This window comes from Lepisma saccharinum, chromosome 1 (genome assembly GCF_977018435.1).
Source record: "Lepisma saccharinum chromosome 1, izLepSacc3.1, whole genome shotgun sequence".
Classification (NCBI taxonomy): domain Eukaryota; kingdom Metazoa; phylum Arthropoda; class Insecta; order Zygentoma; family Lepismatidae; genus Lepisma; species Lepisma saccharinum.
This window is the reverse complement of record NC_139229.1, coordinates 194,559,814-194,586,869: the sequence shown is the minus strand read 5'-3', so window position 1 is coordinate 194,586,869 and position 27,056 is coordinate 194,559,814. Positions and strand designations below refer to the sequence as shown.

The following is a 27,056-nucleotide window of genomic DNA, read 5'->3' as shown; positions in this document are numbered from 1 at the left end:
TTTCCCCTGCTCTGTCATTGGCCATTTCGCCGATGACAAAGAATCACGGGGCAAAAATAATACGACTCGCAGCCCATAAAGCTCCTGGTACTGGAGAAAACTGCAGAAATTTTAAATCTAAACGCCCCCCCCCCTCATTTTGGAAAACAAATCCACTGTTCCATGTTTTCAAGGCATTATTAAAATAAATTTCCACACCGTTATTGTGCTTTAATATGCTAATAATCTATTTTTATGTTGCACTTGCTTTTCAATAGTTTAGATGATATCGCAACGTAAAATATTAATCGAATGTTGATATTCGATTATTTGACTGCGATAGACACGCTGGCAAATCGATCTAATTTACATAGCTTAAATCGAAATTTTGTGCAAGATTTCAGCCAATTATATTTCTAGTTTTCCAGATACCAACAGATTACTTTAGGTTGATTTTTGTATCTCACGGGTAGACAACAAGGTGTTCAAATTATTTTACCTTGCATTTGCTAGGTTCATCGGTTCACCATAATTTGTCTTCATGGCTCTGGCTGTATCTGATATACTTATATATGCGGATACCCTCAAAACTCTTGCTTTTGACAGACTTTGCCTGTTTTCGAGGAATCCGGTGTCTGTGAGCACCCTGACAAAAAACGTTATATCTCCATTTACGTCATGTAACATCAAGATATTCTGAAATCGCATTAAAACTTCTCGCTTTTATATGAGCAGTAGATGATGTACCTGAGTATCTTTGAGATCTCCCACATCACAAATAATACCAACAAACAAATGGCGATAAATGACGGTGGATTACACGTCGCACCCAAACATCTTTTCATTGAACACCAGAACAGACGATATTGACAGGACTTAATCCAAAAACGAACGTAAAAACACAACTCGTAGAATTGTAAAATTGAAGAGCCAATTCATTTTCTGGCATTTACTAAACTTTTGTACATATTGAGTTAGTGTCGACGATGAAAATGAATGATGAAATGTTTGATGGGAAAAACACAACGTCCATATTTTACCCATCCCCCCCCCCCCCCGTTTTCGTAGCACGTAACAATGGCCAGCTTTATATGGAATGAATGCATGAATTATCCTGAGCTTCTCGTTGTGAAGTGTCGTTTCCACGACTTCCATCTGATTCGGTGGTTTGGTAGTGACGTGCTGGAAATGAATTAACTTATATATCCTATTCTTTGTTGGAAAATAAATATATGCTTATGGAGTGTAAGGTAAGGGGATTTGATTGGCTATTCTCAGCAACGTCTTATATATTGTGTATGTAATTCAAATGAGCTAAAAATTGTACAGTAATCATATTACTGTTAACAGTGATGAACTAAGTTTAAGACACGTTATATTTAGACGTCAGTGAATGTGTAGAGAAGATAGAAATTTGTGTGTTAAGGAAGTATAAGTCGGTGGACATTTCACTCTTGAAGGTGTCATTAAAAGTTGTAAGCAGATAATACAGGAAGAATGTAGCATATCTAAGGAAACTTTGCATATGATTACTAAAAAACGTGTCATTCGTTAAAAGGAATGGGCTAAAGAAATATCGATATACAGTAAACTTACTAGAGTTATCGAAGACACTTGAAGTTGAATTTCCAGTGGTTTAAACAATTATACAGTAATACTAAAAGCTACCATATATGAATGAGGCAGGTCATTCGTTACACGTGATAAAGAAAAAAAGTTAATGACTTTGAGATTTAAGCTTGTACTTGCCACCTTATGACAAAATCGCATGAAGCAAAATGGATGAACAAATGGGAATGACAATACATAATTAGTGATTTCCGCGCATGAATACTACCTGTTGAGTCTACAGAGAAAATGCATCTGAAAGCATTGAAGCAGTTAGCTGTTGTGAGCAAATCACTATTGTCGGCGAACACATTACATAGCTTTTTCCCATTGCCTCTCTCTCTCTCTACGTCCATCTATCCTCTCCGTATCTTATATCATCGATTTACAATCAAATCCATCATTTGGGGAAAGATATACCAATGCAGTGATTTCGACATTTAAAAATGAAATTAAAAACTCATTAAGACTTCCGTCCCACAACCTCCAATATTTTCCATGGGTTCATTTAACACATTTACAAGAGAATTTGAAAATTACCCAAAAGCGACAAATTGTTGCGTTAATCCATGGGATTCCTGCTTCTCTAAATAAATTCTGACTAACACGAATTACCTCGACGAAAGAGTAGTTTGGCCACATCAGCTTCATTAAATTCCGCAGATTGTTTTTTTATACATGCGTACAGGAGGATAGGAATATATTATACATTATTTATAGTTTATGAAAATGACAGAAGGTATCACAAAATTTAACACTGTAAACAAAACAGTTTTTTTCTAAGCATAACTAGAAGAATATAAAAAGCCAATACGAGCTGATACTAGGCATGTTTTTTTTTGTTTTTTTTTAAATCTCTCCTCTCCATTGAAATGAGTATGGCATTCAAATTGTAACGAAGTGTAAGATTGCTTACACTCGGCCCGGTCCTTTTTCAAATGAGTTGTGGACTTATCACCTATTCAAACATTTATAGATTTAGTACTTTTAAGAAAATATATGAACATTTTATTTCAAACCTAAACAACGTACTACTTTAAAAGTACACTGGAACTAGATAATTAACTATAAAAATAACAAGTTGAAACATTATCAGGTACCACTGAATTCACTGAATTGCAGTTTCTTGCAAGCATCGTAAACCAAATAAATAATTCATTTCGTTTATCTTACATCACTTTTCATACACTTTTCGCTAATCGTAATATGAGGATGAGGCCAGGCCGGGATTCGAACCCGGAACCCCTGACATCGTAGTGTGCTATGATAACCACTCTGCCGCGGAGGTCGGCCCAGGTAAATAGATCATATATTATATCAGATATCAACTTACATTTAAATTCAAGCAGCTGGTTGCTGAATTTAAAGAAGACACACGACCAGTATTGTGATTGCCAACTATTTTAAGTAATTGACCATAAACTGTATGCTATTGTTTTCATTCCAGGAATATTAGTTCATATTGTATCCATCAATTATACATTTCAGTGTTACCGTACAATAGGTATAAGTCTCTCGAGTTCTTCTCATAGTTAACATTTGAAACATGTTACGATAGGAATAGGCGATGATCTTCAGGGTAGGGGAGGGAATATTTGAAGGTTTTTGATTGTGGATATGGTAAGAGATATTTAAGTGAAGAAAAACGAGCAATAAAAAATATTTAACGGGAAAACATTTGATTGTTTACAAAATATCTTAAAAGGTTGAAGTGAATAGGTTACAGTGACATGAAAATTAAAGAAGAAACAGTACCAAAAATATATTTGTCTCTTTATTATTTAGCCTTTCTTTTCTCCCACTTTTCGCTAATCGCGACGATGAGAATGATATGAAATTTATGAAGAGGCGCTTACAAAGTATACCAATGCCCCCGCCTGGATTTGAACACTGGAAATTCAGTGGTGAGAGGTCCCACAAAAATGTGCACATATGTGGACACTGTTTTCTCGATCATACACAAAGAGCAATGTATGCTGATGTGCTTATCTGAATCGATAGATAGTTTGTGCAAATGGATAAATGCTATATACAACATCTACATATTGAAGATGAAGATGTTACTCTCCACAGCCTCCCCTCCTCAAGACAGCATTAATACAGGTACATGAGTCTCAGAGTCACTTTTCTCTTCCTCCCGCTGCGTGCACAAGTACGCTTTCATTTGTACACGAAAAAATTGTTACTCGACTTTTACTTCGTTTTGCGAACTGTTACTTTTAGGGAAAGGCAGGAGATGTGCAAAAATCAACTGATTCTTTTTTAAAAACAGATATCACAGTTTGATATAAAAACCTCCCTTTACAAGGTGTGTTTATCGTTCGGTAAACACACTGATGATTCTCGCAGCAAAGTTTTGGGGAAAATAAATTACTCTCCGGAATATCTATTTGAGCTTTTCCAGCATGATATTTGCTCAGAAAAACCAGAGACGAAAGAGAGGGGAAAGGAGAGGGCTGAACCAAACTTTCATTTATTTCGCACCGAAAAGGAAGACATGGAAGCACATAAAAAGGTTGAAAAAAAAAAACTCGCGTTTGTTTGAATGATTACGGCAACCCTTTTTGAAAATTTGTCGCTCCTTTGCATTTGATGGTTGATGTGTAAAAGGGGCAATGAAACACTTCAAAAAAATATTTCACCCTTTTCGCACAGATGCACATTTATTATTTCCACCTCCACCTCCCCCACCCCCTTTGCCCCCCGCTTGCTTAATAAATGTTGCTCCTCTGTGGTTGAATAAATAACGGGTAAAAACTCCCGCGCTGACAAGGCGTGAGGAGCGGGGGGGGGGGGAGGGGGGGCATGGAGCGGAGAATGAGAGAGAGCCTGTTACAAAGAGATTTGTATCACTTAAGAGACGGGTCTTGGCTAAACTTGCTGGCGCCTAAAGCCATGGATTGATTTTCCTCCCAGCGTTGACGAGTTGCTAGAGAATCTATAGGCCTGTGCAAACTTTTGATGAGTGGATGAATAATGCATTGGCTCCGGCAGATTACTTTCATATCGTTTGTTTTTTTAGTTGTTGTTTTTTTCTCTCTTCCTCCCACCTTCCTTCCGCGAAGAAGATAAAGAAGTCTTTAATCTGGAAGGGCTGAAGGAGAGGTCGATTTCCGTCAGATGTAAATTTGTATAAACTTGTTCCCAAAACTTAGGGAGATCCAGTCATCATAAGTTCCAGGTACAGACCCGGCTATGGAGTAAAAAGATAGGGACTAATGTCATTAGCTTTGGCACGCTAGAAATTCAAGGAAGGGCTCTTAGTTATCGGATCTAAGTGACAAGTTTACACATTTGGGTTTTTCGGTACTAATTATACAAGATAGTTTCATATTTAGCTCACACTGAACGTGATATAGACAATTTTGTGAAATTTTGAAATTTGGAATAATCTAGGTATAATCTTGAATAGAAAACTATTTGGGAAAACTTCAATTTCAAACTCGAATTGATAATGATTATTTTGAGAATTTATATATATTACAAATTTGAAAATAGGTAGGCAAATAGGCACCAAAATTTATGAAAATGGTCACTTAAAATGCACTATAAAATAAAAAGTTCACAAAATATCGAGTGAATATGAATTAATGCTTACTAATTGTCTTAGTTATACATTTATTATTGACTTGAAATTCTTGAAATCTGTTGAAATTGCTGACGGCAAATCAAGAGATCATCTACAATGAGAGAACCAAAGTAGTAAAATAAAGCGGGAAGAAGCACAAAAGGTATTTTAGGTACGAATATCTTAATAAACCTCAAAATATGTATTTATAGGCACTATAGAAATGCCTTATCAAGTTCGAAATAACATGAAAAGAATGAAAAAACATTAACGTCTGTTACCTGATTATTTTGCACGTACAATCACGCAGTGAAAAGTAGCGGAAGTGCAAAATAAAGCAAAGCCAGGAATGATGTCGGTAGTTTATATGGTAAAGCAATAGCGCAGTATGAGAGATTCGGGTTCGGGTCCTGGTCGAGCCTGCATTTTGCATTGAAGTATAGATTGTAATAGAAATGAATAGAAAAGGCAGTCGAAAATACGCACAATAATAATTATAAAATGTGCAGTTCTCTACTGCTTTGATTCATCTCTTGGTTTCAGCTTGTTTCTAACACATTTGGTTTGAAGCCTACTTACTACTAATATTATCGCATATTAAAATTGAATCATATTGAAGTGTAGAGTAATTAGTTATCTTATTCCATCTCAAAAGCAGACCTAAACAATTCTCAGCCGAATGATTTAAGTTCTAGTTAAATGAAATGTTAAAGCTGTAGACGGAGACTGTAATATCTATGTGCATAGTCTATGAAGAGCCCTGACGTTGCATACACAGCGACTTTCATGCACCACTTTGCTATTTCTGCGCAAGCGCAGGAAGCTACAGAGCATATCCGATGCGCACATTAGATGCGAGTTTTGCATCTGACGTCACGATGATGACGTCTCCACCTACTGCTATTATGCGCAGTCTCAAGAGACTATTTGGGGTTAGCAGAGTAGTTTGAGCAGAATTCGTAAACTCTCGTATTATGATGGAAAATTCGCTTTAGAATCAATCAAGATACAATAAGGTACAAGCTTACAAACACTGAAAGTTAGCACACTCAATTCAACATTTAACTAATGGCCGTGAGTACTGAATAAAGTTATGAACCTACCTTTGGGAGGGTTAATTGGAATGCCCGACTTGTAAAGACTTTCCTCGTCGTGCCAGTCCTTGTTCCTCCTTATTGTCCTCGCACTGAAGGCTGCTACAAGCACCAGGATCCCCAGGAGAACCAACTTTTTTTTTGTCACACGTCTGTACACGGAGTGACATCCCAGACCGATTAGAATGCAATAGCCAACTGAAGGAATATAAAGCACCCTTTCCGCTATAACGAAGCCGACATAGAAAAATAGGTTTGTTGCTGGTAGAAAAGGTATTGTCAAGAAAGCCAAGCCTAGGAGAACGATCTCCGGGCCGCACAAGTGTTGTCTTTTCTTCGATGATCTGACAATAAGGCAATTTATAGGTTCCGAATTCAGCCTTCGATATGTACCGTACTTTGATAACTTCATAGGATGCAGGTTGTTATTGTGGCACACGTGGTGCAGGGGGGAGTTCACACTGCAGTTGCACACCGGGCACGAGGAAAATCTCTTCCGCCTCCTCTGGAGCACCTTGGTGGCCCTCAAGGTCACCCGCACCAGAACGTAGTAGAAGAGGATCGTGACGGCGTTCCTGGCGTCGAACACCGTGTTTATCCGAGGGATGGCCTCCATGGACCAGTCGAAGCTGAGCCAGCGGGGCCACAGGAGGAGGCCTGCGTTGAACACGGGGAGGTAGGAGAACGTGAGGAGGCGGGTCGTGGGGGAGGGGCAATGAGCCGTGGGGTTGTCGGAGCGGGCGAATTCCGGTGCCTGAACCCCCATGATGTAGAGCCTGAACTGGAGAAGCGATACGAATGTGATTCCAAGGCACGTCAAGCTTTCCACCAGGCAACGGTTTCTTTTCTGGAAAGAGAGAAGAAAAGGGAAGAGAATTAGTACAGCTAATCTGGAAGGTCATTAATACTACACTGCTTATTCGCAATAGATTTATGATTGTATACGAGGGGCACTCAAATGTAAACCTTGATATGTTTTTGTTATTTATCTAGTAGATTTCTGCATATAAGGTTGCACACGTTTGCTGCATTTTAGCAAAGACCCATTGCTGACCCACATATATGTTCAAGTCTGAGTTCCTGTCTGTGCATGTGCAGTCAATTACGAGCTACCGTGAAGGTCTCTCCACCCATCTGTATGAAGACTGAGGCCATTTTAGTATACTCTATTTGTAAACTTGTTGGAGTGCTTAGCAGGCATGGAGACATTGAATATTCATTTGCCGTAGAATATATATACGTTTTAGGCTTCCAGAGTGGCAAATGATAAATGATATCTTTAAAATGATAAAAATGGTGTAGTGAAGCTCACTTGATCAGTGCTGCAGCCTTGAGGTCGTTTTGTAAATAACAGCTGTTTGCAGTCTGTCCTGTAATGTTTGTTTGACTTTTAAGGTTCTCATTTGACTGTCCCTCGTGTTTAGCATCTCACGTGTCAGTAACTTTACATAGAGGATAGAGATTCATAGGATTGGGGGGAGAGGCGAGATGATATCAAAATAATATAACTTAACCCATTGTTCTGCAACATGTATATATTTATACACATCAAATAATTGATATGGAAACATTGCACTTTTGGCCATCAGTCAACAATATGTATAAATAAATATTATTCAATTTGCATGAAACATAGGAACGTTACATATTGGTTAGAAATAAATGTATGTATAGTTGTCTGAAATTTTTCTATTAAGTACACGTTATTCACACATATGGAGAATAGACCTTCAGTTTAAAGTGGAATCCGAACCACTGCGTGCCTACACGAACCAGGAATCCATTAATTACAAGAAGACGACATTACTATGCTATCGGGGAGGCCTAGGTACACACAAATAAATTACAATAGACATGAAATGATTGTAACCTTGATCTGCAACCTGCACCATGTATAAATATTATCCAAATGATACGAAAATACTGTCACCTTGGACATTGATTGCAGTATGGATATATGGTATTTATATATCACATAGTTAACATGGAAAACGTTTGCAAGATGTAGACAAACTGAAGATATCATCGCAAGGTTGAGATTGAAGTAAGGGAAATTTTGATATTGTGAAAACTGATTCATCATAACCATTGAATGCAGTAGGCAAGTAAAATGTTTATAAAAATGGAAAGCAGAAAAAGCCAATCAAAAGGATTGCCTAATACGAGTTCAAGCTTACTTATTCTTGATGAACTTTAAGTTCGTTCCTTGCATAAACCAATCAAACATGTTCCACACTTTATGATCAGTTCAGAGTTTTGTAACCATCCTTAAAAACAGACTCTCAGGACGGACACTACGTTGAAGTGATGACATAAAGGCCGACAACTTATTTTACGGTGATACGGTGGTGAAAACTATAGTCAATGCAAACAAATACAATGTCAATAACAAGTTTTACACAGTCTACAAATTGCAATGACATGGATAAAGAAGGATAAGTGGTGAGTGATAATATCTGAAAGTTACTAATTGTTTCATCGCGAAACTGAACATAGTAAAAGCAAACTGAGCTTTATGTTATCGGTTTTTTTACACTCGTTCAGCATAAGAAAATTGATTACAAAGTGATATGTATGCCTCTATTTACGCAACCTGCCATTCAGGCATGATTGTCGCCGAAACCAAATCGAACAAGTCGGCAGCCTTTAGGAAAAGCGATATTGAACATGTTCGTGAACGGGAATATGCGAGAGATTGGATGGTATATATCAGCAAACGCTCATAACGCCTTTCTTTGTCCATATACCCGTCGGCGTATGTGAACGGTCCACAAACGGAAATACATTCTGTGATGTGTTGTTTATTTATTCATAGCTTTTAAATTTCATTCTTTGTTATTTCTTGGGGGCAGATAGATATTGATAACCTTTTGCTGTTAGAGTCAAAAGAGCATCGGACAACGCTTTTTTCAAGAATGATTTGGGCACCCGAGATAGCCTGCCTGAAGTCTGAACAGCGGGAATTGTTTAGTCACCATATCCCGTTTTGCTGAACAATCTGGTACCTTAGCACTGGTACAACATGTTTTCTGGGTTTGAAATTCAGATAGAGCTTTCGCGTTTATCATCCACTTCACTTGAGGATCAATTTTCCATATGCTCACTGGATTCGGTATCCGCTAACATTAACTCTGCAGTCTTGCTCAGCGATATGATGGTCACATTCCATCAGAAAAATCGTCAGTGTCCTGGTATGCAGAATGTATGGAAACGGCCGACCAAATGTTCCAAATGGAAAACACTTTATTGAAAATATTTTTGGAGAGGGTAAAAGGGGCGGGGTTAACTTGTCAGATACCTCACTGTTCTGCTCCTTACTGTCCTTGAAGTGCAGGAGGGAAGTTCACCCTGCACGTAGCGTTCGAGGAGCTGCGTATGTGCAAGCAAGTTGCTCTAACCTTTACTACACTATCGTCGTCTGGGTGTTTATATATCTATTTCATTAGTTATGAGAATTGCGGAATTGTTCGACAATAGTCGAATGTTCGAACCCGAGTCAGGCATGATGTTTGTACAATTTAATTAATTCATCGGGTGTCCACATCGTCGTGATTATCCCAAGAGGTATTAATGTGATGTAAAATAACCGAAATCGAAAGCAATAAAGATATTATTATGAGCATTTAGTTGGCAGTGACATATTTTGAAGTGATATGGGTGGCGTTACAATGTAATTGCATTGATTGATTTTGTTTATTTTACTTCGCATTTCTGCCACTTTTGGGTAATCGCAAAAATAATAATGAATGATGCTGTTATGAAATTGATGAAGGGTCATTTATTAAGACCACCTATGCCTAGGCCGGGATTCCAACCCAGGAAATCTGGCGTCGTAGCTCGCTGTGCTAACCACTCAGCCACTGAGGTCGGCGATAATGCAATTGCAAAGCGTTTAGCTGACTGTAAGGACTAAATGTTTGTTAATCAAATTTAATCTTTCTTTACTTCTTTGGTTCCAATCTAAACCCAGCTCTTAATTATACAGGGTAATTCAAAAAGATAGAGCAGATTTCAAATGTTTATTTCTCAGGAACTATAAAAGATAGAAACACGTGCCATACATCAATAGATAGAGGAGGGTTCAAAGTTTCATAATCCTCCCTATTAGTTCCATTCAATACACATCGAATTGTTGTAGCTATCAATTCGATAACTAGGGACCAGTTAATTTATATGTGGCAAGAAATGGAGAACCGTTTTGATGTTTGTCGGGCAACACATGGTGCTCATGTTGAGTGCATACATTCAAACTTTCAACAATAAAACTTTGAACCTTCTTCTATTAAGTGATGTATGGCATGTGTTTCTATCTTTTACAGTTCTTGAGAAATAAACATTTGAAATCTGCTCTTTCTTTTTGAATAACCCTGTACTACTCTGATACTCTGCCTAATCTTTCCACACCTACAAAAAGAGATAGATAGAACGAAAGAAGGTAAGAAAGAAAGAAATAACACAACTTCAAGACAGAAAGAAATGCATATCAGCTCGCTTTAAAAACATCCACCTAGAGAGACTCCCCAACTGCCAACGGATGTGGTATTATTCTTGCGACGCCCCAGTAACCCAGATACGAATTCCCTCCTACGTCTCCAAGGGATGCTAACCATCTCCCCTACCGTCAGCACGCCTCGCACTTGTCTCTGAAGCAACAGACTCCCTTGTTTCGTTCGCAAGATAGGCCTTTGTTACCATTCGGAATCGGAACTTCGGTTTGCCGGAAGACGGGTTGTTCAAATACTGATATGCAGCAAGCGGATTACAGCAACCGATTTACATCACAAACACTCCTGTCACGGGCAATCAACGTCAGAGCTGCCTCTCCGAGCGTCTCCCGATGTTGTTATCGTCTTAGGAGCCGAAGATGCAGTCTCCAGATTGTTTATTCGTTCCGAAAGATCCCAGGGGGGGGGGGGACGGAAAGCAGGAATTGTGGCTTCCGTCTGTTGTCACCCGACTTCACTACTGTTGACACAGTGCTCTTGCTCCGTGACAACAAACGAGAGGCTTCGATATGAATCTCTGACAGCCATCTTTCCTCGAACCTGCTGAGTATTTTTTTTTTTTTTGTACTAGATTCACACATTTTCAGTGCTGAATACTAACTGATCTTTTAACTTATTCTCTAGTTAATATTTCCAAAAACGCTTGTTTGCTTAATAAATTCAGCTGATTAAATGAGTATTGTCGGTTCAGTGGTATCACAAATTTATTATAGAATTCATGGCTTGGCTTACCAATCATAGATGATCATGATCTCACTGGCGTAGATTCTGGGTTGAAATCTCGACCGCATCATGGATTTGTACTCCATTCTACATTAGCAGGCATCCTCTTAGCTGCGATTAACCGAAAGGGCTGGAAAAGCGATGTTAAGTACAGGGTGTCCGGCTTAGAGCTTTAACATTACAAAACAGTATAACTTTAGTTACATTCAATTTCAAATGTAACTTATTGTTTGTATGGGACTGGCAACTGTGGCCATTTGCGAGAATCACCAGTACTTCGAGTTCACGTGACGCGCATGCGCGTGTAACTCATAAATTCCAAGATGGCGGAGTTGACGGTTCAGCAGAAAGTGTTTTGCGTTCTTTCACTGGCAGAAAACAAAAATCTGTGAAGCTTGTTCAACGTGCTTTTCGGCGTGAATTCAATCTTCAACGTCACGACAATGTTCCTTCCTATTTGAGTAAATGCATGAGTTTTTCTACCAAAATGTAAATTTTGGTAATAAAATTGGGTTTCTCTGCAAAATTATGCTCTTTTGTAATGTTAAAGGTCTAAGCCGGACACCCTGTATACAAACACAGAACAAAATAATTATCAACTACCAGTAACTTCGGTGGATTGGTTAACGCACCACGCTACAATGTCAGTGGACCTAGGTTTGAATCCTGGGTAAGTCGTGGATGCCTAATTATATTTTTACTCTTCACATATCCATCATCGAGGAATAGAAAAACGAGTTAAAAATCGTCCTAAAACTACAAGAAATGTGTCTTTACAAGGGTCTCACGTGCAGCGAAAAGGTGATCGCTCTGGCCTTCCGTGTGATCAGCCCTCGATACGATTTGTAGTCAAATAATTGACGACTCTTTATGAAAACCACTAGAAAACAACATGATTTGATTATACTTCGCTTTCCTTCCACTTTTGGGTAATCGTGAATATGGGGAACAACTTGAAACACCTGAGGATTCTGATGTAGGAAAACATACAACTACGGTGACAAGATTTCACCCCCCCCCCCCCCACGCCCTTCGCTTTCAAGAAACTTGTCTTACTTTACGTTTGACCCACAATAATGTCTTGATTCATATAGACTTCCTTCCCTTCAGTTTTGGTTTTTATAAACTCAACTTTATGCACATGAAGGCTAATCGAAACTGGGCCTACAGTTTAAAGTAGGATCGGAACCACTTGTGCCTCCACCGGGTATCGAACCCGGGACCCCTTGATTACAAGGCGACGACGTTATCGCTACACCATCGGGGAGGCCCACAGACTTCCTTCGCAGGCCTTATCAAAATTTGATCTTGATCTATTCATTTCAATAAATGTGCTTACTTGGACCCTATTATTAGCTATGGAGAAACGATCAAAATTAGTTACATTTTTTTTAAAAAAATAATTCTTCAAGAACCCATAGTAAAGTAACAATAATTTTAACCGACCCGACAAAGGGCTAATTCTTTTCTATACGAAGTGTAATGCATGAAGTCAAAACATAAGCAAAGTGAGGTTTGTAGACGAAAAGCACAAAAACAAGCGAAAGAATTAGAAAGAAGAGAATAAGAAGTGTTCCGCTAAAAGCAAAATCTTGCATCATCACATCAGTTGCTTTCTTCGAGGCTTTCCCCTCCCCTCCCTCGCTTCCCAGAAGCCACCCCGCGCCTCAAAAGTCTCGTGTTGTGGCTGAGAATGACATTATTCCTTGCTAATGGCCCCTACTAACGACACTGTCAAGACTACGTCAGGGACGATTAGCAAGATACCAGCGGAGGAACAACTCTGCGATTCTCGAAGCTCGTCAACCAGCGCCAGAACTTCTGTTCCTTCCAGGCACCACCCTGTCAAGACTCGGTAAATTAAGGTAAGCTTCTCGGGGGTAGACAAAATAAGAAGTGGGAGGGAAGCTGTACCATGAACAGTTTCTGGGGAGGAAGGAGGAGAAATCCTTAGAGCAACTTCTCTTCGCTTTCTTTTCTTATCATTTTCCTCCGCGGAGGAGCAACATCTTAGAGTGTAATTACCGAAAGCGAAATCGCTTTCAGCGGAGCGAAAGACTGTGAAAGGTACTACGAGATATTTTTTTCCACTACAACACATACACATGCACACATAAATGGTGATATTCGTTGCCTTTATTCAGTGTGCCGCTCGAACGCGTGCCGTGTAGCGGTTGGAATCACATCGCTTTCCGGGAAACTGAATGCGCGTAAACCTTGAAATCAATCACATATTATAGTTATGCTAATTAAGTTATTTCAAAGTTACAAGAAAAGCAAACTAACGAAAAGCAAACATTTTCCTTGTACTGCCACACATCTTTCTCATTTCTTGAGAACGTTCACTTGAAAATCACATTATCATTCTTCCGCACGAGCTTGTTCTCACATAAGATCCATACATACAGGGTGTTTCCGTGACCTAGATTCAAACTGGCAGGGTGTATGGAGACTGATCCAATTACCAATATGAACCGCAGTCCGAAAACGCGTCAGTAAAAGGTATATGCCAAAACTAGTTTGGACTACCCATGACAGTGGAATAAGAAGAGAACTGAAAGATTCGGCTTGTAGATGCAATACGGATATTCAGGGTGCAATATCTGGGAGTGTCGGCTGACGATTGGGTGCCGAGACGAGGGGCACCTCTTTCATCGCCTCCTGGCAAGAATCCTTGCTGTCCGTGATATCGTCAGAACGACTCCAGAGATGTTAGAGTGGATGCGACAGAGCTTCTTGCGACGCTGTTGTACCGTCATTTTGAACACATACTGTAACGTTGTCGTTGTAGAGTGCTATGATACACTACAGTAACGTCAGTATTAAATCTACAAGCCGCATCTTTCAGTTGTCGAATTCGCTGTCATAATCAGCCCCAACTAGTTTTGGCTTATAACTTTTTAATGACGCGTATCCTAAAATTCAAAGTCACAAGAACACCCTGCATAAATTTTGTTATAAAGTGTACTTTGTTTCGTCATTATAACAATACAAATAACAATTTTCAACTCTTAACATTTATCGGTTTATCGCTCATCACCTTATCAAAATACGCATAAACGAATATGTGTGTTAATTCACGACAAATACACCCGTATTAAAGGAAACGCTGACATGCACGGTAGACAGATATCATGTTCCGACGACATGGACCTGTTCTCGATAACATGTTGATCAATGATCTATTGTAGTGTTCCGCAGCTTTATTACCGACAGAGAAACTGGGCGAAATCTCGGCTTCGAAAGCTACCAAATGAGCTTTACGTTTGAGTTGAGGGCACAGGTACATTTCGATTTCACCGGTAAGACTGGTGGTTCCCCCCGCTACACGGGCACACGTTCAAGCGGCAGAATTAACTAAATGAAGACACTCTGGGGGGTTACACAAAATGAGTGACTGATTCCATTTACGTACAGCAAACCTACATCATATTATCATGTGTTAATATTACACAGGAATTTTGTACGTACAGTGACCGGCAATAAAAAATTGCTGTAAAAATCGTCGTAGAGATAGGCAACACACATAACACATTGCAGAGAATCGAGCATTTCAGGATCTAGTTATTCCATTTTTATTGCTGGTGACTGTACTAACCTAAGTCCAAAAATAACATTTAGGTTGAGAGTATTCTCCTAACCCGTACATAATTTCGCCCTCTGCCCTGGAGGGTAGATCTCTTTGATCGATGGGCAGTGAGTCAGACGCAAAGCAACTTATCACGCCGCTTCTGAATACTAGTTGAGATAAAAGTACCACACGTACGATGCAACCTATGTGGAGGTGTAATCACTTCAAAGGAAGTGAATGGGAAGTCGGTGACGCTGGTCGAATATCGGTTCTAGGTGGGACCTACTGGCACCCACTTGATGGTCTGTAGCATTGCTCCACGTGAAAGTGGCCCTGCTGCTGAATAGGTCCCTTTCTGTAACTGGCAGCACCGCCACTGAAGTCCTATCGATGTAGGTTGGATTGGTCTTATGCCCGGTAATTGCATCATGTAGCTTTTAGGCTTCATTTGTCACTCCTCGTACCAATTTACCGATGCGGTACTATAGTGATCCGTCTGTTTACATTATGGACGCTTTTTTTTTTTTTTTAAAAAAAAGGCAGCATGTTCTATGGAGAATTCAAATATTCACATGATACTCATTATCGTGATTTATCTAGGAAGATGAAAGGGTGGCGCAAAATAACAAAAGTCCAAAATAAAGAAAATATTTATTTTCGCCAAACTCTTGATAGAAAAAAACAAGCACTCTGTGTTAAATGTAAATCAAATACTCTTCTATAAGCCGAATACAAATGGACGCGTACACTTGGAGCTTAATAGGGCTCAAACAATACCCACTCAAGCCATAAAAGTTCGCATTTGCGTTTATCTAAAACGTTCAAATTGATACTTGCATTAACCCTAGCTTGGGAGGGAGTGTTCCAGGTCCACCACATCTTGTTTTCGATTTTTTAATATTGTTGAGAAATTGAAAATAAATTACATTGTTCCCAATGTTTCTGTATTACTTTTGTTCTTAAAACATTAAAGGTAACATATATAGGAGACAGAATTCATGTGTTGATATGAGAACCCCCCCCCCCCTTCCACCAGGATATGTGTTCCGACATAACACTCGTGCCAATGACAGTGCACAATTGTTTGGTAATGATGATAATTTTTGTAAATATTATTATTAATATATAACAGCACCTATATAAACAATAAAAGCATTCATTTAAAATTAATATGGTTTTATCAGGCTTAGCGAATGATATAATGCAATAATTCGTTATTCTTTTTTATATTTCTTATTGTACTTTTTGAAATTATTGTATAAATGCACCTATATAAACAACTAAACAACAAAGGTAGCAGTGACGCAATAGTAAAATGGTTTCTTGAATTTTAGTGAAACAAAATATGGGTTTCTGAGTCCCCACCATCATGTAAGTGAGTTTGGTGTATTGCACGGCTAAGTTAGGGTTTAGTTTTCAATCAGGAACACTTGCAAACCAAGAATATTTTTGACAATTTCAGAAGGAACTGCAAGGAAAAACGTACTGCAATCCTCGCAAGCCTATCTGTCCAGGAAACTCAACTCCAGTCACCTCTGTTTCCCGGTTCAATCCTCCAGTTCCAACTGTTCCGGAAACCTGTTCCAAAAACCTTCTGGAGAATTGCCATATGGATAATGGCATTCCCTAGGCTGCCCAGTCAGTGTTGCCAAATGTGCACAGAGCAATCTGTTGAGAAAATAATGATTTTTACTGGTTTAAATCGACCCAACACAAACCTTTCCCTACGCTATTTTTTTCAGGTATGTACGAAAACAGTTTTCAGGTATCAGATGTAATCAAGTATGGACTTCGTTAATTATTGGTCACTTCGATACAACATTTTAAACGAGTTTTATCTATAACTCTATGGTGAAATAGCAACTACCGGGTGGTCACAATTAAAGTTGCCCTACTTAGAGTGTTCTGGGCTATGGAGGACATGGGGAAGCGAATGCTGACATAAAAGAATTTAGTTCAAATTTTCACCACTAGGTCGAAATGTGGCGCTTAAGTAACAACTTACAGTAATTTGAGTTTATGTTTGTACAGCAGTGTTCAATCTGCGTCATTTCAATGTGAATGACCCTTTGGAAGCGTAATACTTGTGTGCCTTCCTATTTTCCATGAACTGATAAAACCACGTGACTTCCGAGAAATAGTTCCTTTCCTAAGTGTTAATTCTAGTGATGTTTCGCCCGTTAACGTATGTGTATAACTCATAATGTAAGCTCGCACAACTTCCATATAGCGGCTTCGTTTAGTGGCATGACTTAATCACGTGCATTGATAGATTGGTTTGTTTTATTTTACTTCGCCTTTCTCCTACTTTTGGCTACTCGCAAAGATGAGGATGAATGTTGATGAGATAAGATTGTTGTAAAGATAATCATAAACACACACGTACAGAACACAACACAATGCAACAGAGGACTATACTGGCTGAGAGTCCAGACGCCAGATCCTCGTTAGTCTGCAAAATGCATCCCGGTTTCTTACATTCACTACACACAAGATTGCTGCACGGCTGCCATTCGAACAACCAATGAAATTTCTCAGAAAGCCACTTGCATTTGTTCACCTTGACTTCGATTTTACAACGAATGGAGAATAGGCTAATTTAACACCCCAAAAGAGAGAAGTGCACGACAAATTACTATTCAGCATTCTGAAATGTAAATTTGATAGATTTGAGTCCAGTTATGGTACTAGATATACAGAGTGTTTCACTTGCTCTCGTACCTAATATTAAACTATTGGTCATGATGTAATAAAATTTGCTATGACGTTATTGGAGATGTCGTTTGTCTATTCCTTGCGTGGGCATGCGCGTGCGTCTGGGCGATTCTGCCGTTACATACCAATCGTATGTACGTGTGCTTTCAGGCTGATTCTTGGCCCTGCTGTTGTAACGCACCTGACAGTGATTCTATTTTGTTCGGTTGAAAGTTCGTGCTTACAATCAGTGGTTTTTGATTACAGTACAGTAACAAAGCAGTACAGTATGAGTCGGTACTCAGTGGAACATCGTGTGTTTATCGTTCGCACGTACTGGAGAACGGAATGCATAAAGGTGTACCAGCGACAATTTATTACACAGTTTGGTGTCCAGAAACCGCCTGCAAAGTCTTCCATTCAATATTTGGTGAAGACACTGGAAACAACGTGCACATTGTTAGATGTGCATGAAGGAGGACATCAAAAACTGCCAGAAGCAACGGTGCATGGACTATCATGGAACTACAAGACAACATTCGGCGGAATATTGACGCTGTGACTTCTGATGTGTTGTGATACCTTGTAACATGGAGAGGTGTGTGCGCCATGCTTCTCATTTACCAAGGTATGTCCACAGCAAATTTCATTACACCTTGACCAATAGTTTGATTTTTATAAGCACAAATCGGGGCCGAGAGCGAGTGAAACACCCTGTATGTTATACACATGAATTATTTTTCTAGTACGTGTTCATATTTAACGAAAACGAAAAATATCTGCCGTCAAGTATTAATGATAAATCTCATTTGTTTCTGCAATTGGCGCTAAATGACCGGCGACCGAGGGAGAAAAATAGAGCTTCAAGAACATAAACTAGATCCGTGGGAGTCTGTTATTAATGAATGCCAGAAGCAGAAACGAAGGGAAGTAGAACTACAGACATTTTTTTGGCATCGTTTCCCAACATCGCGAAAATCTGCTTGGCCGAAAAAATACTACTGACTATCCGAAAACGCTTGGGAAAAATTCCACTCGAAACTGCAGGACTAGAATATGCAATTTTTCAGCCAAATATAAATTATTTTGCAGTGGCTGCGATGCTTCTTCTTATGTAGTGTAATTTATGCAAAATATAAACGAGAAGATTGTTGGGTTTATAGCTTCAGTGCATATCCATTCGAACTATAAAACCATATTCTCTTGTAGTACAAATGTGCGTCAATATACAGGGTGACTGGTAATTAGATGTATTCCCTGAAAGGGGTTAAAGTAGAGACAATTTGCAATAAATTTGACCATATGATACCCCGTCCGAAAATTAGTAGTTTTCGAGATAATCGAATTTCAATTGTTTTTTTTTTTTAAATAACAATTTTCCACATAAAAATATGAATTGAGAAAAAACTGCTCATTGGTTGGAACATATTTCAGCGTTTTCTGATAGCTAGCAAAAAAGTGGTTCGTTGAAAAAAAGTTTTTCCCAAATAACAATCACATGTAAGTAACGGGTGGGTCTAAACTTACAAGTGATGATAAGAAAATGCACTCTTAGTTTACTTGGCAACGTATTAATAACAAAATTGGTATGACACGAAGCGTACAAATTACTTAAATTACTTCCTTGTGACATCTGCTATCCAACAAGGTACAAATGTTGCTAACATTTACATTTGTGTACAAGAAATAATACTTCATTCATCTTCATGTGAATGGAAGCAATGAACAATACAATTAAAGAACATTACACGTCTTGATCAAAGTAGACACCTCCGTTACGAATGCAGGCACGCAGGGTTTTACGGACATTTTGTCTCTTAACTCGTGATGTGATGGTGTCCTTGATGTGTTGACCAGCTGTTAAGATCCTCTCAGTGAGCTCTTCTTGTGAGTTTACCGGTGTCTTGTCATGTGGCTCCAAATGTAAATGTCGCAAGGTCAAATTTATTGCAAATTGTCTCTACTTTAACCCCTTTCAGGGAATACATCTAATTACCAGTCACCCTGTATTTTGAAAATTTGTTCAAAATTTCAATTGTTTCAAAATTGTTTTGGTCTCATTAGAATACATGGTATGTACACCAATAACAATGACTTAAGATTATTACACATTGTTTTTGGGTTTCCTATTGAGAAAATAATATCTCCAATCTTGTAAATAGGACATGGATTTTTGCTGTTTTCTTTCTTTATTTCTCTGTTTTAGAACATAGGCAGCTATGTTTTATGTTCATTCCATGTTATTTCGATTCTGATAACTCATTATGCCTATATATGCCTATTTTAATGGTCATTGTTTACTTTGCATAACATTGCTAATAATTATCTTTCCAGGAATTTATGGCATATTCTCACTTTATTTTGCTGCTTCTCTCCAAAGAACACTGTAGAACGAATTCTGATTTGTGTGTGTTCTGCTATCAATCTCATTCAACCACTACCCATCATCATCGTCGCGATTAACCAAAAGCAACAGAAAGGTAACGTAAAAATAATAAACAGAGTAAAATATCAAGTCAATACACTGTAAAAAATGTTGGTGTTAAAACGACACAATATGGGGTCCCTGGAGGTCTACACCACATTTTGGCCAACATTTAACCTCAGTGGTGTCAAAAAGGTGTTGATTGCAACCATTTGTCTGTGTTATTTCAACACCAGTGAGATTAAATGTTGACCGCCTGGAACCACTCTCCGAGTCGTTTTAACACCAGTATTTTTTCAGTGTAAGTGTTTAACTACGAAAATTTGTAAGTTCATGTTTCTCGTCATTTTGGTGCTTTCTAGGTACTTTTTTCATAAATTTTGGTACACATTTTGAATTTGAATTATTATTTTTTTGGGTGCGTCAGCACTGAGGCTATTTTGCACCCGTCACACTATACGGGGTCCAGCCCCTTATCATAACAAAATTAAAAGCGTGTCTGAAAACTAAAATTTCCTTACCTTGGTTGAAAGCTGAGGCTGTAAAGGAGCACTCAGCACAAATAAGGACAAAACACAGGACGACACACAATTATACTGGCCATGGGACCAGTCGCCAGAGCCTCGTTAGTCTGCAGTGCAGGGTGTACTACGTAGAAGTGAGGTTGACTATTGGGTGCACTACGTTGAAGGAGCATTCCTTACACCCCTGGTACACATTTGCCTGCCTGTTTTACACGTATTTATTTCATAGTTACAAGTAAACTACAGGTATAAAATAAAGAAATTATACTCATAATAATGGCTTCAAATTATGTGAATTGTCTATGTATACGTATACATGTCAGTAGTATCAATCAATATATTAAATTAATGGTGACATGAATATTTCATAGCAATTTCGGTAGAGGAACGCGTTAAGTGGTCTACTTAGGTCTCGTCACCAAAGGTTCTGGGTTCAAGTCCTAGCTCCCTACATGGGTGTAACTTTTACTTTGTAAGTATCCCTTAGTCAATTTCATATAATCATCATCCATCCTCATCGTCGCGATAAGCGAAAGGTTGGAGAAAATTTACATACAGATTGAAAACAGATTTTCCAACATTTGATAATGTATGACGTATGGACAGTTAATCTTCTCATCTACGGCCATCTTTACACGCACAGACTAATGGTGGATGGCCATATAGTTTTAAATGGCGTCCAAAACACTGAAATGCTCTTTATCTAGAAATCTTAGGTAACTTTAACTGCTACGTCATTTGGGAAAGACGTTACAACAGCAGGTATTAAACAAGATAGTCTTGTATCTCTTACGAAATGCACATGAGATGTTTTCTGGTATAAACATTCAGTTACGTGGGTAGCTAAGGAGAAAATAAGTCACATAAGACTCCATCTTTAAATCATGTATTTTCTTTTCTGTTTCGAATAATTTGACTTTCGTTCTTTCTCGATATATGGGACTTTTTCTTTTACTTGAAATATTCTGTGCTCTCTAAGGGAACATCTTTTTTGTTAAATGAAAAGTTGTGAATATCCTCCTCTTCTTGATAAGGTTTAAAGGAATGGGAAGCAAGAAATTCAATGAGATCTTTCGTCATTTGTTGCGCCACTTCGAGCCTCATCATAAAGAGAGAGCAATGCATCGCAATCGTATTTTTTTTAAATTTAGTATCTCTCCCTTTAATTGCAGTCACAAAGTCAGTTGGATGGAAACATTGCTTCCGTCCTGGTTTCCTTATCAATATTGAGGTTCACAGCGCCGTGGAAATTGATAGAAAATGACTCCTCAAAATTCCTTTTTGCCAGGAGATAAAAATAAGTTTTGTCAGAAGCAGCTGGATCTCTGCTTCCGGCTCCATTGTGTGTAAAGACTAGTTGAATGGTAATAATTCAGTTTTTCTATAAGCTACCATTCAAGCCATCTTCCTTGGTTAGCAATGAGAGCTATGAAGGTCCCAGATTGCAGTCATTGTTAAACCTTGACGTTATTTTACGTTTGTTCCTTCACCAATCCTTCCTCATTGTTGCGATTAGCCTAGAAAAGTAACAATAGAGACGTTAAACAACTAAACACAAAAGAACCGTTGAGCAGTAATTTGCTACTTGTAGTTTGTTATTTTACTTATAAAGCGTTCAAGATGAAAATGAATGATGATGAAGTGAAATTAGAGAAAAATCACGAGAACACAGTATTTCATAGGCGAGAATTGTATCAATACCCTCTGTCTTCACAATCCGATACGATAATCTATGCACTGTAGAGATTGAAACATGGATGTAAAGTGAACCCTGTAGTCCTGCAACTAAAAGGGGTACAATGGTCTATTTCAGTTTTAGGTGCATTGTAGCAGTTTATATTGTTTTTAAAGTAGCATGTAAACATTGAAACATACTTTGAAAATTGTATATTTGTCTACATTATTTGCGGTTATAAGCAATATGATTCTACATGCTGTATATTGTTGCAAGATGTTTTATCTACGGAAAGCTTAGCAGATGTGTCCTTGTCAAACAGAGAGAGAGGGGGGGACTAGAAAAGGAGAGCGTGGCAGAGAAAGGCAGGAACATGACAGGGAGAGAGGGTACACAGAAGGATAAGAGCAGAAAGGGAGAGAAATAGAAACAGGAAGACAGAGGCAGAGAGAGAGAGAGAGAGAGGGAGAGGGAGGGAGGGAGGGAGACAGAGGGGGGAGACAGAGGGGGGAGACAGAGGGAGAGAGAGAAAACAGACAGACAGAGGCAGAGAGGGGTGGTGCAAGAGAAAGAGTCAGACACACAGAAGGAGACACAAACAGACATACACAAAGAGAGAGAGAGAGAAAGTGGAGTTAGAAACAGAAGGCCAGGAACAAGTAGAAAGAGAACCAACAGGCAGAGTGAAAGAGAACTAGAAAGAGATATATATATATATATATATATATATATATATATATATATATATATATATATATATATATATATATATATATATATATATATATATATATATATATAGATAGATAGATACAGAGAGGGAGAGAGATAGACAAGAACACACAGAGAGAGAAACCGAATGTCGTGGGCAGAAAGGGAGAGAGACAGAGACGGAAGAGAAACAGGGAGAGGCAGAGAGACGATGAGAATTAGAAAAAGACAGGAGACAGATGAATCATGAATACAGACAGGGCATATAGGGGACAGGCTGGCTGGCCATACAGGGAGAGACATAGAGGGAGAGGGGGGCGGAGTGAATACAAAACAGAGGAGACAGAAATGAAGAGAAGCAGACAGGAAGACAGATAGACAGAGGCAGAGAGGGAGTGGGAAAAAGGAGAATGGGAACCAAGAACGTAAAGTTCACCTCTGTAATAGTAACAGCATGGAATTCCTGGCACCAACCAAAGGAAGCAAAAATATGCAATGCACAGTTTCAATTTCAACCCTTTTCTCCGATTCCCGAAGCATCGGTGCCGTTTCGTTTATCAAGAATCCGCTTCCAGTAACTGCATAAAGTTGTTCAAGCTCTCCTCTTTCCATTCCATTTCCCTTCCATCCCCCTTCCCCTCAACATCCTCACTTTCTCTCTCGCTTTGGTTTTCAATGCATGGAAGGTGCAAGACGAGTAATGTTAGAGAATGGCGTGACACGAATTTTGGATTCGGCCCTTCCATCCCCATCCCAACCCCCTCCTCTCTCCCCTTGCCATTTCCTGCAACAGGAGAATTTGGAATGAAAGCGGAATGGCGAAGCTTGGAACCGTGACATGAGCAAAGGAGAGGGGACAGGGTGATATTTTCCGAATGGAGGACTGGTGGGAAAAAAGACGCACATACCTTTCGAAAAAAATAGAAGAAAAGAAAAATCGAGGGACATCAAAATGCAATTAGCGGACGATGATTTAATTATAACGTATAAAATGTTAGTGTCTGTCCAAACGTCGATGGGTAGTAACGTTGAAATCCGAACAGATGTTGGCGTACGCTTCAATTAAATTTCACAGCGTTCATCGAACTAACAAGTGATTCATATTACAAGAAAGTGATTTCACATAATTTTTTACAAGTTCTGCTTTAGCTACAACTTAGTTTAGTCAATGTGGGCGACGACAGTTGTATAGGAATATAATGCATCTAAGTTAATAATTGAAATGACTATACCAACAATGTTGTAACCACCAAATTTCGTAGAAAATGTAAAACAATTGCTTTGCTTTATAAATATTTTTAGCTTTTTGGGAAGAGATGGTCTCTTCTATTGTCTGTGAGGAAGGGTTTTGTATATTCTTACCTTTTAATATGTTGTGCTTGTCTTGTGCAATAGTGCAAGATGATCTAATGTGCCGACGCACGCAAAAATTTTATATCACTCAATCAATCTCTCACATGCTGTTCTTCCAGATGGAATTTTCATGTTTCCGAAATGATATTGTTTGTTCCTAAAGGTACAACTAAGAACTTGTTCGCGCTCTGCAAAAATGGTCTCAGAAGTCCACATCACATTTTGGTAAATGTTTCACATCAGTGTAATTAAAATAACACAGATAAATGATTGTTATCCAAACAATCTCATAACTTATGAAGTTAAACGTCCAATAAAATAACGACCATTATCTGTGCAGCTATAACACCAATGTATTTTCGCCGTTTGACCGTTTCAATTAAAAATCCGAATCGAATTTATGAATGAAGATATCTCACCATAAAATACACAAGTAGGAAAGAGAGAGAGAGAGAGAGAGAGAGAGAGAGAGAGAGAGAGAGAGAGAGAGAGAGAGAGAGAGAGAGAGACATATATAGGGAAAAGAAGAAAATGGGGATATACAAGGAAGAGACAGAGTTTGAGGTCAGTCACATGTTCCAACATGGGATACAAAAAGAATGGTTCACCTCTTGAAATATGAAGTAAAAGAGTTTGGAATAAGATAAATTGAATTGTTAATGTCATCATATTTGGATTTCGTTCTATTAACCTGTTTGTGACTATTCTCTTATGGCGAAAGAGACGGATCGAGGTAAAGCTAATGGACTTAAGAAGAATACAATGTACCTAAAGACCGAAAAGCGCAACAATTCCATCAACAGCTATGCCATTAGTTATAAATTTACGAGACACGCACTAGATTTTATAAGTAATTAGATGGAAACACTGTCCGTGGGTGAGAGTAAGAGATACGGGTGAAATATATCATAACCTTCAGTTGCGAATTTGGAAGTCGCAAGTATAAGATATCTTCAACCAATTTACATATTCCCTGTCTATTTTTAAATACCTATACTGAATTAAAATTGTATCTGATTGGCCCCGGCGCCCACCCAGCGTCGAATAACATGGGTACCTGGGGGAAACCCTGGGGGGGTAAAGGCGGTCAGGGGCGTGGTGCTGATCACATCACCCCCACTCACGACCGGATCAAGAAAGTGTGGGGCGTTACCCCCACACCCCCTATACGCCTTCATGGCGTGGTGCTATGCACATGGGAGCACTTTACTTTTTTTTTTTTTTACTGATTGTATCATATAGGGACACACTTCTTACTAACTTGAACGAACTAAGACAGATTTGACAGATAAAAAGATGATATCGACAACGTGGTGGACACAAATTCTTAAGCGTAAAATCAATGCATATATACGAGTAAAGCCAAAACATGTTATCTGTGGATCTAAAACGTCCAATTGACTTACACAAGTAAAACTTGCAAACCAGTAGGATTATACTGGCTGTGGGTCCAAGCGTCATAGCCTCGCTTGACAGTAATGTAGTTTCCAGGTTGGGATATGGAGGAAAGAAATTGTCTCGTGGATAGATTACAATCGAATAACATTTAAATCTATGTCTTGGACAACTTGTTTCATTGACATCAGTGAATAAAATTTGAAAGCAAAAGTGGGACGATAAAAGCAATTCCTAGACATCAATCGACACTCACCTAAATGAAAATTTTTATTTTATTTTTCTTGTGGAATTCATTCCCGACTTCCAAGCTGATCCACCGCAGTCGAGTTACGCACACGGTCTCCCCCATCTGGCAGCCTGGTCAGGTTGCGGCCAAGGACCGGACCGAACTCTCTATCACGTTGTCCGTGGAACGGAGCCGAGCTTTGTCAGTGAGACGAATCATGGTCCACTAACTCCTTCTAGTAATCCTTCTCGCGAATCCTGAATTCGTAATCTGAGATCCCGTATCCGCGTCGCGGAGACAGATCAGGGCAATATTTGTTTGGCTTTGTAGCCACTAGGTCCGGTTGCGAAGGGTATCCTTCTCTTAGAAGGAGGGGGGGGGGTAGTGTTAATTTGAAGTATGGAATCCAGAAATGAAAAAGGGACAATGGGAAATGCAAAATATGGGATTAGATTATTACAGTATTATCTGTGATTATATTACATAAATGAATTACTTTGCTATGAAAGAAATGTACAGTAAAATATTGAAAATGAGGTATATAAAAAAATTGAAATTTACGGAAAGAGGCACTTATAATAATGAAAATAATAAAATGAGCATGTATATTCAAGGGCGACACAATTATTTTACAGACAAAACAAATTATAATTACGAGAGAGACAGAGAGAGAGAGAGACGGAGATACAGGGAGAGAGAGAGAGAGATAGAAGGGGGGAGAGGGAGAGAGAGATGGAGAGAGAGAGAGAGAGAGAGAGAGATAGAAATAGAGAGAGACAGACAGACAGAGAGAGAGAGATAAATATAGCGGCGAAGAAAGAGACAGAAAGAGAGAGAGAGAGACAGAGAGAAAACACAGAGAGAGAGAAAGAGCGAGACGGAAATTCAGGGAGAGCAGGAGAAATAGAGAGAAATACAAACACACAAGAGAGAGAGTAACTTGAATGTATTTATATTTGATTATAGAAAGACACAACCAAATATAATAATAAGGAAGAATAG

The 27,056-nt window shown here is 38.8% G+C and overlaps 1 protein-coding gene across 2 annotated transcripts in view; it reads right to left on the bottom strand.

Moving 5' to 3' along the window:
* Window positions 1-27,056, bottom strand: part of Tmtc2 (Transmembrane O-mannosyltransferase targeting cadherins 2) — a 695,552-nt gene that overhangs the window by 225,902 nt on the left and 442,594 nt on the right. For both annotated transcript variants that reach the window (XM_083110417.1, XM_083110426.1), the window contains exon 3: window positions 6,259-7,096. In XM_083110417.1, the coding sequence (XP_082966543.1) occupies window positions 6,259-7,096 (838 nt within the window). The remainder of the gene's footprint in view (window positions 1-6,258; window positions 7,097-27,056) is intronic.